The sequence below is a fragment of the Planococcus citri genome, chromosome 2 (genome assembly GCF_950023065.1).
Source record: "Planococcus citri chromosome 2, ihPlaCitr1.1, whole genome shotgun sequence".
NCBI classification, from domain to species: Eukaryota; Metazoa; Arthropoda; class Insecta; order Hemiptera; family Pseudococcidae; genus Planococcus; species Planococcus citri.
In genome coordinates this window covers 69,495,705-69,511,285 of record NC_088678.1, presented here as the reverse complement: position 1 = coordinate 69,511,285, position 15,581 = coordinate 69,495,705, and the positions used below count along the sequence as shown (strand labels likewise).

The following is a 15,581-nucleotide window of genomic DNA, read 5'->3' as shown; positions in this document are numbered from 1 at the left end:
TACATTCGTTAATGTTGAATTGGCAATTGATTCCTGAAGTGCCAGGATTGCACCGGCACTGGTATCCGTTGACCAGATCGAGGCAAGTGCCATCGTACATACACGGGGAGCTGGCGCATTCGTCGATTTAGTATTGGCAAAGTGATCCGGTGTAGCCTGGATGGCAAGAGCAACTGAACGAATTCTCTCCGTCGATACATTTGCCATGATGGCAAGGCGCTGATTGGCAATCGTTGATGTTGATTTCGCAGCTTATTCCGGTGAATCCGAGAGGACAATCGCACGTGTATCCGGTGATCGAGTCTAGACATCTGCCACCGTCACGGCAAGGGCTGCTGATACAATCGTCTATATTCGTCTGACATCTAGGTCCGGTGAAACCGGCCGGACATGTACATTTGTAGCTTTTAATCAAATCGCTGCAGTGGCCACCGTTGAAACAAGGATTTGAAGCGCATTCGTTTATGTCCACTTCGCATTGCGTGCCCATATAACATGCGAGTAGAAAAAAAACACACACACACATCAGTATTCACTCTGGTACAGTACAGATATACGTAGATAGATATACCCTAAGCACATACAACGGCTATGCTGCTAGCAGGGCTGGTGACCGAAACGATCGTTTTGTTCCGTTCCGTTCATGAACAAATCACTTCGCATTTTTACTGTTCTGTTCCGTTTTGCTCATCATTTGTTTGTTCCGTTCTGTTCTGTTCTGTTCTGTTCCGTTCCGTTCCGTTTTAACAAAGGGGGGGGGGGGGGAAGTATCCTACCTGGCAGAAATTTTTTTGAATTGAACTAGACAAAGCTAGATCAAATCATCAAATGAACAAATTAACATGCAAAATTTGACACCATCCGAAATTCTGAAAATTTCAAAAATTGAAGTGCACTTTGTTTCTCATTTTTAGATGAATTTAATTTTTTTAAACTCAAATTTGGTCCCAAAATGAGAAAAAAATCAAAATTTTACAAAATTCTGAAAATTCATCTAGAAAACTGAAAACCAGAATTTGGAATGTGCTACTTATAAGTTATAGGTAATCTTATCCCGCCGAATCAATTGAAATTTGAAAATGATTTTCAGCCATTTTGAGCAATTCTGCATTTTCTGCAACTTTCCAGCAGATTATTGACCTTTTGAGAATCGAAATTTCCACTAAATTTTACCAAATGAAGATGGAATTTGGAAAGCTGAAATTTGTTCTGTTCTGTTCCGTTCCATTTTTTGTTCTGTTTTGTTCTGTTCTGTTCTGTTCAAGAACACTTCGTTATCTTATTTGTTCTGTTCTGGTTTTGTTCATTTGGTTCTGTTCCGTTCCGTTCCGTTCTGAATAAGATTTTTTCCTGATTTGTTTATTGTTCCGTTTATTTGTTCCGTTCTGTTCCGTTCCACCAGCCCTGGCTGCTAGCGATGTGCAAAAAAAAAAAAAAAAAGGAGATCCAACTCGCAAGTCGCAAAACCCGAAATCAATTCAAGGCCCTATAGAAGTGTTTGAATTTTCAGCTAATTATTCGTTATCACAAAATGGTACATTTTTTTTTATTGTTTATGTCTACGCCTCTACGGTTTTGAATGGCCATTGGCCAACCAGCGAACTGTGCCACAATCTAGCCACCCACCATGATTGTCTAATTGTCTTGTTTTTCTGCATAATTATCCTTATCCACAATTCACAAATTTTCAGCAATTATTTATCTAAAAGGAGATGAAATTTGGATTTTGAAATTTTCAAAAAGTTGCTGGAGGCTCCAAAATGACTTGACCCACCTGCAGTAGACTTGATAGCGCGTTAAAATTGAAATTGCTCAGAAACTTGAAAGGCATAATTTCGGCCATGATCATGTAGCACTTAAAAAATCCAATTTGGCAACCCTGACTGAACCCAGTTCGCGCATTTTTAGCCTTTATTTATGAGTTATTCAGTTGAGTTGATGTCTTGATGTATACGATTACGAATTTATAATTAAAATTATTTCAATCATTCGATTACGAATATATCTAAGTAAAAATATTTCTATCATTCATCGACGTCATCGAATAATCCGAATAATAAAATGGTAAGCGTTTTAATTACTTACAATATGTTTTTACAATTTTTAAAGTCTGTCCGCTTTCACCACCGCGTGTTTTGAATAATTTATATAAACCACTAAGTACATATAATATATTAATATTACAATTATTTTAATTTTTTTCAGTCTAATCAAGATCAGCCAACCATTGCGGATATTATGAGGGAATTGCAACAGCTGCGCGAAGCTCGTAACAATCATCCGGCACCGGCGGCACCGGCTGCTCCTGCGATACCACCGGCGGCTGAGATTCAACGTGCTCCGGATTGAAGTTGTACCACCGGCTAATCCTCCAGCTGCTGCGATAATACACGCGCAACCTGTACTTGAAGACCCGCACCCGAACATGCAGCCTGAGCCACGACAAGGACAATCATATAATGATCACCCGCGCGGTGGACGGGGTGGCACGCGTGGAGGGCGTGGAGGATCATATGGAGCACGCGACTCCAGGATTATTCCATATCGAATTTCCATTCCGCCAGAAATCGTAAGTGCCTAAATTTAATAAGTACTTATTTACAAATTTTAAATTCAACTTCATTAATGTTTGGATATTTTTCAGACACGCGAGGTGGATCGGGCAGTATTCTGCGCTAGAAATTTGCTCAACAGGATTAGCCAAGCCCAGGGCCAGCTGCTTGCAGAGGAGCCGCAACAGCATCCCTCATCCGATAATAACTGATATCGTTTTTTATGTTGGTAAAAAATTCAACCGTGAATTATAATTGTATGATTGCTGATCTTTGTTAATTCTAAGTGATATAGTCGTAAATACCTATGTAATATTATACTTACATTGTTTTTTATGTCGGTAAAAAATTCAACCGTGAATTATAATTGTATGATTGCTGATCTTTGTTAATTCTGTGACTTAACAATATCTACATAGGAAGCAGAGGCATAACCCCGAGAATCATCTGATACAACGTGATGAATGACGGGTCAGTTCCATATGCAGCCTCAGACGAAACGAAGAGTTCAACAAGTGCATATATTCCGCCAAGATTCTACACTTTTCTCATCTTTTCGCCTTTAACGTCAAAGATGAAATCAGAAAAATCTACGAATTTGCCAACTTTTAAACCACGCAGAAGAAAATAATAAAATTGAGAACTTGCACCAAAAATTGAGATCGAAATATTCAATTCAAGTTTCAAAGTTTCACAAAATAATTAAAAAGGCATTATATAGCAAGGTTCATCTTTTCGTCACACTTATCAAGTAGCTAATCAGTAGGAAGGCGTGAATTCGGTCATACAGATTCACGATCAACGTATGCTTATCGAGTATTACGAAGAGAATGTCCCATCGAGAACCAGAGTGCATGTACGGATATTAGGGCACTAATGGATATGGTGCTTACCTTCTTAACCAACTGCACATTCAAATTCAAAGTCAGTGCAGAGACGGACCCCAGACCCAAGGAACACGACATCAACTTGTAAGTAAGTAATCATTCAACATCTCCTCACTGGGTGTATGGAGATGTATGTAAATACATACATTGAAACTAAAAAAATCTCGCACAATATACATTCATACAAACACCAGAGTATTTCCTAATCTGATCTTAGCAAAATGTCAAGTTCACGGTAACCAAGGAGGCATTCGTCGATGACCCGCAGACTACGTAAATAATGCCGAATCAACCATCAATAATAGTATTCGAATGCTATGACGTGATTCGATTCAGTACATATAATGACGCGATTATGGAATAGGAACCCACTAATAATAATTAACCCTTTTCTATTTCCAATTCATCGTCACATATAACTTGGCCCATATCACGATGAAATCTGCTTCAATACACAACATTGATATTAAAAAAAAAAAAACTTCGAAATTCAACTCTGTACAATTCCATTCTCATCTCGTTTAATTTATGTTTCGAAAAAAAAAAACAAAAACAAAAAGTGCAAATTGCAAATTGGAATCAATTACGAACGCGACAGAGGACAATCGATGTGTGAAAAATTCTCATCCATTTTACCCATTCTACATCTTCCAAGTACATATGTTTAGGTACCTACTTGTTTACTATGTACAATAATTGGTAATGTTTAGTACCCGAATCGATCTAAAAATACATCGAAGGGGAAAAAAATTGTTTTGTTTTCCAATAATAATCTGAATCAAATTTACCTTACAAAGGTGACCAATTACGTCCGTAAAATAAAGAAAAAATCGCGTTTCGTGAAATTTTAATTTTACCTAAGATACCATGAAATATTCAAGGATTAGACTAGGTCTGGTTTGCGTATCGAATTGTAAAATGTTATTGGTCTGGAAATTATAGCGTTTAGTGGAGTTAGTCGACATGATATGTACTTTTTTCCATTTTTATCAACACATTTATTTATACATAGAACATAATCGACGTTGTTTTTGGTAACGCTACTGGCAGTGGCAGCAGTTTTTTCTCTCCATTTTTCAGATTTAAGCGGGGAAACATCGCGAGCTGTAATTTTTTTCCAGCAACTGTTTATCCTGTTAGATGAAGCGGAGAATTTTCAGGTGACCTTCTCTTCTTCACCTCTTGTTTTTCTCTGTTCTTTATGCGCAAGTCAATTATTACTGAGCGAGCCAGCAAGTTTGAAAAATAGACAAGAGAGCATATCAATTTATAACTCGGTAACAAAGTGTGTGTGGAAAAGCCGCCCTTCATGAAAGCTTGAAAAAAGGGGAAAATGTCATCTGATTTCTGTTTTTTTTTCAACTTTTCAACAGTCTAGGAACCAATGACTTATCTTTGGAGTTGAAGGCCTGCGCTATGCATAAATAAATATTCTAAGGTACCTCAAAACTTTACAGAGAAAAAACATATTTTGCTTAAGTCAAAAAATAACACCCGGATTCGCCATCGAAGTTATCAAATTTCAATTTTCAAACATTTTAAGAAAGTGGCTATTTTACAGGATTTTTTTTTTAACCAAATAACAAAAGTCGTTTCTGGATTTGTTAAGTTGCTCTGCCTTACGACTACATTGGTTACCTATACCTATGCATTATGCAGTTGGTTAAAATGCAACATTTTGCATTTTTGTTTCAATTACTCATCTACTCATCGTTGTACAATTCACCTTCTGTCTTCCTTCTGTCTTTCCATAAGTTTTTCCATTTGCAACCCAGCTTGTGGTCAAACTTTATGACTTTTTTATGTCTTTTTACCCTGTGTCGATTAGACCACCGAATGCCACTGTTTCCTAGTGTTGGTGACTGTGAGTGATTGGGAGAGGATAATTTTTAATATCATCCTCTTCCAAATAAAACAATAGTTAGTTAGCTAGCTGTTGTTTTACGTGTAACATCTTTCTTTTCTCTAACTCAATTATTGTAAATACCTACTCGTTTGTGATAGTGCAACTTAACCCTCATTTCCTTACAGTTGAAACGTTTATTTTTCATATTTTAAAAATTCAGTGTGTCAGATCTTATTAATTACTTACATTTTTATATTACCAAAATTAATAAGGCATTTTGGAATTAGTATCGTGTCTAATGAATGTTGTTTTTCCCGATAGAATTTGAAACCCGAGGTATGATGACGCTATGCCGGGTGTGGTTCTTAGGAACCACACCGGCCACTGGCAAGATACGTTGTATTCCGAACACGGACATCAAGCGATGGAGAGAGGTTGCATATCGCAACTCTCTCCCCATAAGGATGCGACAGTTACAATCACGAGCAGCAACCGACCATGAACTCGCCGAATCCATAGATAAAAGAAATAAAATCCAACGGTCGACTGCGACAACCGAAATCGTACAGGGATTGCGCCAGCTAGCAATGAATCCTTAGTCGGCGCAAACGCCCCCGGTACCGCGTTGAGATTTTTTTATTATTTTGTCATCTTTCCGCAAAAAAGGACAGAGACGAGACGACTGCGTCCCGTCAGCTTCTGTGGTTATTTTTTGATTTTTTTGTGTGCTACTCTAAGGTTTCCTTTTCTCTTTAACGATGTATCTATTTCTTATTACGACATTCCGGTACCGAAACCAGTGTTTTTTATTAGTTTTATATTACCTTCCTACGTTACGTTAATTTAGTGATATTTTTTTTAAATATACGTTAAATTTTAACTAATTTCTGAATTTTTTACTACTGACTTGAGTAAATTTTCTATTTTTATTCAGATTGTGCAATTTTCTTTTTATAACTCAAGTTTTTTTTTTTTTTTTGTTGCTGTTTAATTATATTCGCGAATCGATCATTTACATTGTTGCAAATTTTATTAAGGTAATTTTAATTTATATTTTAAATTTTAATTTTCACGTGTTTGTAATTTTTTGAAATAATAAATTATTTTATTTTTTTTGAACGATTTTTGATGAATTTCTGACTGACATTTCATGAATTTTTCATCAGGTTTGTGTTGTTTTAAATATTTTTAGGGTATATGTTGATATGCCTCACAGTAAACAACTGGTTTAAAGGAGCTCTGGGGAATGCCGATAGTATGAACGTTTTAAAAAGATGTAATCGAAAAATGTTTTACTACGTTCGCTTTAAATTTAAATTCAATTTCAATTTTGTTTTGTACCTACTTCGACAAATTGAAATCAATTTGTAAGTATGCGTCAAATCTGTTTAAAGTTGAAAAATTTCATGTTCCATGGTACAATACCCACTTTTCTAAGGAACATCCTATAAGGTTAGGTTAGGTTAGGTTAGGTTTCAATTTCTAAATTTCAAGTAACTAAGTACGTTAAAAATTAAGTGCGTTGAATTAATATTTGTAAATTGTGTATATCTGTATACTGGTTGACTGGACGCATCATAAAAGGTCTAATCAAGAGGCGCCTGCGGCTCCTGCCGTTCCCACTTATGCCGACTACCAAGTACTCTTAGAAGAAATACGCGAACTGAGGAATCCAAACAACGGTCCACCGGCTGCTGCGATTATACCACCACTGGCGGATCCGATACCGGCCATTCCAGCTCCAGTTGGTCAATTAGCAGCTCAGATACACGAAATGCCGGTCTTGGAAGACCCCATGCTCGCCGGTCCACACCCTTCATATTCCGATCGTGGGCGTGGTGGGTGTGGATCACCTGGCAGGGGCAGGGGAGATCATGGACGAGATGCCGCCAGAATTATTCCGTAGAGGATCTACGTACCGCAGGAGATTAATCGGGAAGTCGACAGGGCAATTTTCGTTGCTAGAATGTTATTGAATAGAATCAGCACAGCGCAGGGAATTTTAGTGGAAGATACCAATTCCGAAAATAACAAAACGCAATAGTAAAAGGGAGAATGAGATTTTTTTATATGCATATGTACCTACGGTAATCATTTATACCTATAGGTAAAAAGTTGTATATGTATTGTTTTGTGTTCAATTGTCTTTTATTACAGCGCCTGCAGAACGAGTTTACTAACAAAGAAGGCGTTGATGAGGGAAAATCAATGGATCCGTTTCCAGAATTCATGACAACAGTGGACCATATGCGCGACGTAGGAAAAAAAATATACATTGTTTTTTGAGGAAAAAAAAAAGAATCCGGAGACGCAGCATGTCATATTAATTTAAGCTTAAGATTAAGATTTATTTTTAAAAATTTATTGTGTATTTTTTAGAATGGGAAGATGAGGCAGAAAATTTGTATTTTCTTGCAACATAATATAGAGATGTGTCAATAGAAAGCTTTACCTATGAAAGTTATCAGTATGGATTTTATTTAATAAATTTTATTATGCCAGATGAATATGGAGTAGGTTATCCCATGGCTCACTTTATTGACAATTTCATGGATTATGAAACATTACGCTCATTATTTTCAAATTTCAAAATGAAAAATCCAGATTTAAAATTTTCTGCATGTCATATTCATTTAAGCTTGAGATTAAGAATTATTTTTTAAAATGTATTGTGTATTTTATAGAATAGCAAGATGAGGCAGAAAATTCATTTTTTCATGCATCATACTGGGATGTAATGGAAGGTTCCACTTATTAAAACAAAGTGGGAAATAATTGCAGAATATATGCAAGCACAAAAGAATGTGCGAGATGCTGAGCAGCACAGAAATGGAGAGAACTCATTCAAGGTCTCCGAAGGAAGTGGTTGGATACTCAAAACGGGACTCTAAATTCAAATTCTGATATAGAAATTATCACTGTGTCATTTTGTGTAAATGCTGGTGGAGAATGGGCGCCACCTTTGGTATTAGGCTACATAAATATGTGTGTGTAGCAAATTGGCAAATCATTTCTGTTATTTTTGTTGTCACATTGGCAATTTTGGTTGTAATGTTCCGCTGTAGGTAATGTAATTTAATGTTATGTTGTGTGCCTTTTTTTTTCCAACATTAATGTAACAATTGCGTCATGGAGACAGATAGTGAAAATTATTTTGCAATTTGTGGAAATTTGATAATTTTAGTGCAAATAAGAAAGAAATTAAGTAAGTGGAACATCTTTTCGCAATTTTTATTCGATAAGTACAAGATTTCTATAGCAGATTTAATTAACAAATTTCTTTTCTGGATATTTCTGTTTCTTAGATACCAGAAGAGCCTTGCACAATATGTAGCAGATCATCTTGCGAGTGTATGGAAAATTAAAAACTTGAAAATGGCACTGGAAACTGCCAGTGCCCTAAATGTGGAATCTCAAACCATGATCGAGAAATTAGAAACAACTATAGCGGATTCACAAGCCAATATCGCGAGATTGAAAACTGAGATCTGGAGTGCAGTTTCAAAAAGAGTTTTCCAATATTCCCATGGATGAATCCATGGATGAATCCAGTGACGATTTCAGTGGCGAATCCAGTGATGAATCAACTGATGAATCGCAGGTTGAAGCTGTAATGAATGCACCTCCCCATTTTCAGCCAAATCCTAATGGTGATGCCCTCTGGAGAGTGGGACGTAACCGCCACCTTTATCGCAGGGAAGCATGGCCTGAAGGGGCAGTGTTCCCTGGAATCAACGTAGACAAGTGCCAAGCCTGCCTAGAGGATTTGGTGGACTTCATATGCAGAAAGTAATTTTTTTTTAATGATTTTCTCTCATGTGATCAGGCGTGATCAAGCGAGGGGGAGGGGGTAGAATTGATATGAAAATTACAAGTTTGGCGAATGCTAGTCCACTTCACTCTGGACTAGGTAGTTCAAAGTAGGCTGGTGTAAACATTTTCGACCATGTAAATAAAGGCCACCCCAGGCGACATGCATACTGATATGGCTTTTCAAGCCATTATCAACAGTCCTTTTCAGGGCTATGCAGTAAAACAGCTGAAAGATGAAGCAAAAGTGAATTCACTATGTTTTCATCATATAGCTACAAAAAATGATTTAGTTTATTTATTGATAAATAATATTAATCCTAGTGTAGAAGTAAGACAAAACTAGAAAATCAGGTGATAATGTTAACTTAGGTAAAATATTTTCTTTAAATTAAATAAGGTTAGTGCTTTATTTTATAAGGAAGCAAGCAAGTTGGGTGCAGTAAAGAGTGAAGCACTAATATGTTAAGGTAACCTTGAAAAACGACAGAGTTATTTGAAATAAATTGAAAATTCTATTGAATTTTGCAGCCAATGAGGAGGAGGCATACAAAAAATACCTCAAACATATCTGTACATGTGGATGAGCCAATACCTATTCTTAAAAAGTACCTTTGTTCTAATATTATTTAATTCATCACAATATGTTAACCTCGAGCTGTTTCCACATCTCAGTCCAGCAGACCAACATCTGATGTTTGATCAAGTAGATGCTGAACTAGATTGCAACGTTGCACAGTGGGACCTGAGCAGAATTTAGGAGGAAAAAAGTCCCTTTGAATGTAGTAATATTGGAATATGTCTGACTAGAAGTATTTTTTAGCGCTGAATCTGAATATGATATCAATTTTTGACTATGGGCATTAGGGGGGTGAGGGGAGGGGGTAAAATCATAAAAATAGGCTTAAAAACCAATATGGGTGTCCTCATGTATGTTTTTTGAGGCGCTGAATCCGAATTCGACGGTAGTTTTCATCTATGGTCATCAGGGGGTGTGGGAGAGGGGGAGGGAGGGGGTAAAATCATGAAAATAGGCTTAAAAACGAATATGGGTAATTGGGTATTCTCATGTATGTTTTTTGAGGCGCTGAATCCGAATTCGATGGTAGTTTTTATCTATGGTCATCAGGGGGTGCGGGAGAGGGGGAGGGAGGGGGTAAAATCATGAAAATAGGCTTAAAACCCAATATGGGTATTCTCATATATGTTTTTTGAGGCGCTGAATCTGAATCCAATATTAGTTTTTTGTCTATGGTCATCTGAGGGTGAGAAAAAGGGGGAGGAAAGGGGTAAAATCATAAAATTGGTTTATAAACCAATATGGGTATCCTCATATACGTTTTTTGAGGCGCTGAATCCGAATCCATTATTAGGTTTTGTCCATAGTAATCGGATGTCCAATGGTTTTATATTTTTTTTTTGAATTTTGGCTGAAGAAGGGGCAAGGGAGGAGGTGGAACGGATAGAGAAGCCCAGATCGAAAAACTAAGTCCATATTCGGATTCACCGTCCCCAAAAACATAACAAACAATACGTCATTATTTTTTTCAATTTTGGATCATAAAAGGTTGGGGGAGGGGGTGGAAAGGGTAGAGAAGGCCAGATCGAAAAACTAAGTGCATATTCGGACTCAGCATCTCCAAAAACATAACAAACGATATGCCACATGGTATTATTTATTTCAATTTTGGATCATAAAGGGTGGGGGAGGGGGTGGAAAGGGTAGAGAAGCCCAGATCGAAAAACGAAGTCGATATTCGGATTCAGCGTCCCCAAAAACATAACAAACGATACGTCACATGGTATTTAAATTTTTTTTTCGATTTTGGATTATAAAGGGGCGGGGGGGGGGTGGTGGTTCACCACGTTAGGGGTACGATGTTTCAAATCGGACATGAAATTTGCATTCAGAACCAAAAAAAAACAATTTTTACCCCTCAAAAGCTGGATTACCATAGAAAAAGGTTTCGTGCCCCCTCCATTTCATTCTGATTCCACCATAGGGGGAGAAGTTGCAAACTTATCCCATTGGTTGAAACAAATTATGAGAAGGTATCAAATTTAGCATCTTTCAAAACCAAAATCATTACACCCCCGCCGGAATTCACCCTAAAAAATTTGAAATTAGAAAATTCAGGTACTTGGAAAATCACTAATTTTGACGTAATCTCTAGAAAAAAACGATTTTTGGGCACTTATTATTGGAAAAATCCAGTATACGAGAGGTGATTTGGAAACAGCATAAAATTTCGCGTCTTTTGAGCCCAAAACCATTTTTCTGAAAAAATTTTTAGATAGAAAAAAAAATGACTAAATATAACAGTTTTTTTTGCAAAATTTCAACGTTTTTGGCTGCTAAAACCAAAAATTGCAAACCAACTAAAGCTCAGTTGCAAAAAATTTTCGATTCTTTCAAAAGCCTACACTTGGTGTCACATTTTCTTGCATTTGAAATTTTTTTAAGTTACACCCCAATTTTTGAAAGCCAAGTTTACCATTTTTTTGAAAATTTCAAAATTACAAATTTTTTCTCCAACTTCAACAGCTTATAATTATATTATAAATAATTGTAAATTCAAAATTAAGTACATTAATAGAATCTACATCCCTTCAGCTTTCATTTCCATGTTTCAGAATTTTCCTACCTACTATTTAACTCACGCAAACTTGAAATGTACAACACCGCGCACTAATCAACATTACCTTCACCATTTTTCACAATCCTAGAACATTGAAGTTCCTCTATCTGTAATTCCAGGAAAAGTGGGTGGGGCGAGTTTTTAATGATTGTATGTGTTACTCTAAAGTATTTTCAAGTAGAAAACAAAGGTTTCAGGTGCATCCGTCAATTTGACTTTTTTCCTCCTAAATTCTGCTCAGGTCCCACTGTGCGTTGTGAAGCTTTAGAGGAAATCTCCTACAAGGAGTTTGAGGTGGATGTGAAAAGAGTAATGATTAATAAAGTAATTTCAGAAGAAGAGGTTCAAGTATTATTGGCATTTGCCACTTATTTATTAAATCACACTCCAGCAACAGTTAGCAGCAGAGTAAAGGCTGTCATTGACAGAATCATAGCGGACAATAAAAAACCAGCTGACACCAAATTGCAATGTTATTCATTATTCAACATAACAACGATGTTGTGGATGATAGTAAGTTGCAGTTTTAGAGTTTAGTTCTTACGTAATGTTTTTTTTGTTGTTGTTTAAAAAAATGATTATTGTTTTGTTTTTTCACAGTAACAGTGAATTACAGTGCTATCGAAATCGCAGTTTCATAAAAGTGCCCTGAACCAGTTTGTCCACCATAGCAATTCATAGGGATAGTATTCGTACATTACAAAAAAAGGATTGATGAAATCCCTGAAATTTCTGCATGTAAGTATAATGTTTATTATTAGAGTTTAGTCCTCAAATAATGTTTTTTTTGTTTAAAAAATTACCTAATTGTTGCTTTGTTTTTCCAGTCCACAGTGACAGAGAATTATGGTGCTTTTAATATCACAGTTGCAATGGGAAAGCATTGTTCCGAACATGGGGTCACAGTGCCACAATACATTTTGGAAATCAAACCTCTAATGTGACTATGGAGTTTCTGAATTCATTCTTTGATAATCAACTAGTTTTAAAGGGGGTTATAGCATCCACGAAGCCCAGAAGTAACCCCATTAGATTTTTTTTCTTTATGGCACACTGAAAGTTGAAGTCTTCAAAATTTTACCCAGTAGGTAATTTAGAGGAGTTGAAGTCCAGAATTACGGAAGAATCAGAAAAATTACATAGAAAACGCTTCAAAAAGTGTTTACTAAGTCCTATCATCAACTACCTGTCACAACAAACAGTTGAAGAAAGATGCTACCAAAATGAAGATTCGAATTAAGCCAGTAGGTAGTAACCCATGTCAACATATTCAGAAGATATTTGATTCAATTTTGGAAAAACATCTGAACAATGTACCTGAAGATGATATGATTGATGGTACATTATGGAACCAATCATTTACAAAGCCTGTGTTCGTGACATTCAGAAAGTGTAACAATTTACCTACTGAGAGGAGCCATAACATGAAAAAGTCAATTAGGGACTCACTTTCAGCACTTACTTTAGTTTTAGAATGTGTTTATTTTAAATAATTGGGTTTAATTGTTTACTTTTGTCTGAATTACTTGATTAAATTAACTGCAATTCAATTTCAGATCAAGCTAAAAAACTACTAAGACCTATCGTTTTTTTGATCATTTTTCAATAACTTTTCGATTATTCGATAATTTTTTTCCAAACTTTCATTAATTTTTCAAGATGATTTTTAAAGTGGATACTTTTTCCTTTTCATACATGATTTCTGTGGTCTGGACTCGAAATAAACATGTCTGATGGTTGATTCAAAAGTAGCCATTACTAGTGAGAGGTCGTTGACAATTTTCACTAGGACATTGAATAATTCTACAATTATTCTAGTCAACCTGCGTGGAATTTATGTACATACATCATATCAGAATCATTTTTTTTTTACAAACTTTTTTGCCAACTGAAAAATTTGGAACTGGAGGAATGGAGGACTAGTGGAAAGGCAAATTGACCCACAATGAGGAAAGATGCAAAAAGGCAGGATGGATATGCATTCTGCCTGCACATTATAACATCACAAAAACCAATACAAGTGAGATATTTTTTTCTAGGATGGACCATCTTCAATTTTTTTGGAAATTTGAAGGAGGCTGTCATAGCCCACCATGAGGAGGATGATGACTCAATTCACCAAAAAAGAACATTGGAAGAAATTTTACTTACATGTACAAAATCACGACAACATGGAAATGAATTATATAATATAAGGAAAGACATCAACGGTGCTATCAAGGCGCGAGTAAGTAAGTTTTTTTTAAATTCACTTTTGATGACCAATAGCCTCCACAAAGCCCAGAAGTAACCCCATTAAATCTTTTTTCTTTATGGCACACTGAAAGATGAAGTCTTCCAGATTCTAGCCAGTGGGTAATTTAGAGGAGTTGAAGTCCAGAATTACAGAAGAATCAGAAAAATTACACAGAAACACTTCAAAAAGTGTTTACTAAGTCCTATCATCAACTACCTGCCACCACAAACAGTTCAAGAAAGATGCTACCGAAATGAAGATTCAAATTAAGCCAGTAGTTAGTAACCCACGTCAACATATTCAGAAGATATTTAATTCAATTTTGGAAAAACATCTGAACAATGTACCTGAAGACTGATATGATTGGTGTTACATTATGTAATCAATCATTTACAAAGCCTGTGTTTGTGACATTCAGAAAGCGTAACAATTTACCTACTGAGAGCAGCCATAACATGGAAAAGTCAATTAGGGACTCACTTTCAGCACTTACTTTAGTTTTAGAATGTGTTAATTTTAAATAATTGGGTTTACTTGTCTACTTTTGTCTGAATTACTTGATTAAATTAACTTCTATTCAATTTCAGGTTAAGCTAAACTGCTAAGGCCTACAATGCAGTAAGTTTATATTGTCTTGCATACCTACTGTACCAGTATCATCTTCATGGCGGTGTTTTTCCATGTTAAAATGGGCTTGGTTATGCCAAAGGACCATCATGCGTTTTATGATCATCTTCCTCTTAGATGAACAATTTTTAAATAATATTAACCAGACGCAAAATTATATCGACTTGCACAATAAATTCACTAGATTATGTTTTAAAAGTGGGTATGATGCAAATAGGTTCATAAGTGATTTTGAGAAACTGGTAAATGATTACCAGGAATTGGGAACAAATTTCCCTGATGAGTATATCCAAACTATCTTTCTTCAGAAGATAGATTGTATTCATGATCATAAATCTCCATTCTTTTCTTTTTTTTTTTTCGTTTTTTCCCACAATTACTACATTGCAGGAAGCGAATCAAACATTCAACTATATGAAAGAGCGTATTAGATTCGATCTAATCTAAAATAAATATTTTTTTCTATTAAAAAGGTGGAAAAACAATTCATGAAGAATGAAGATGTTCCTAAGTATAGGACAGAGATTGGGTATTGACTGTCTGACTGGTTTAATTTTAGTTAGTCAGATTTTTTCAATTTAAGTTCTAATAAAGTAAGTAAGGTTACCTTCCCGCTTCATCCGTGAAGTTGAGAAATTACTGTGATGTTTTTTTATGTACCTCTCCTAAACAATATCACATTTTGCACGTAGGAGACATTCAGCAGACCATCGACGATACATGGAACATTTTAAATTTCCTTCTGCAGTTGATCGTTTTCTAGTTCACTTAGGTTCATTCCCAATTTCAAGTTTTAACATCTAGGTTTTCTTTAAATGTTGGGAACTTTTCCCAGAGGTGTCTTTAAAATGAATGTATCAAGTTTTATGACGAATCAAATGTGAAATTTGAAACACACTATTTCGAATGACCGGCTGATTTTTACCATTGAGTAGGCATCTTTCGTATCACAACGTAATTCAATTAAATAATAAACAACCATAA

General features: G+C 35.8%; 2 protein-coding genes across 2 annotated transcripts in view; both read right to left on the bottom strand.

Moving 5' to 3' along the window:
- Positions 1–15,455, bottom strand: part of LOC135837400 (fibropellin-3-like) — a 32,540-nt gene extending 17,085 nt beyond the window's left edge. Inside the window, 1 exon segment of the mRNA XM_065352659.1 lies at positions 2–15,455. Coding sequence (XP_065208731.1) covers positions 2–526 — 525 coding nt within the window. The 5' untranslated portion in view covers positions 527–15,455.
- The window catches only part of LOC135837396 (organic solute transporter alpha-like protein), a 77,582-nt gene that overhangs the window by 60,855 nt on the left and 1,146 nt on the right, over positions 1–15,581 (bottom strand). The gene's annotated exons all lie outside the window — the stretch shown is intronic.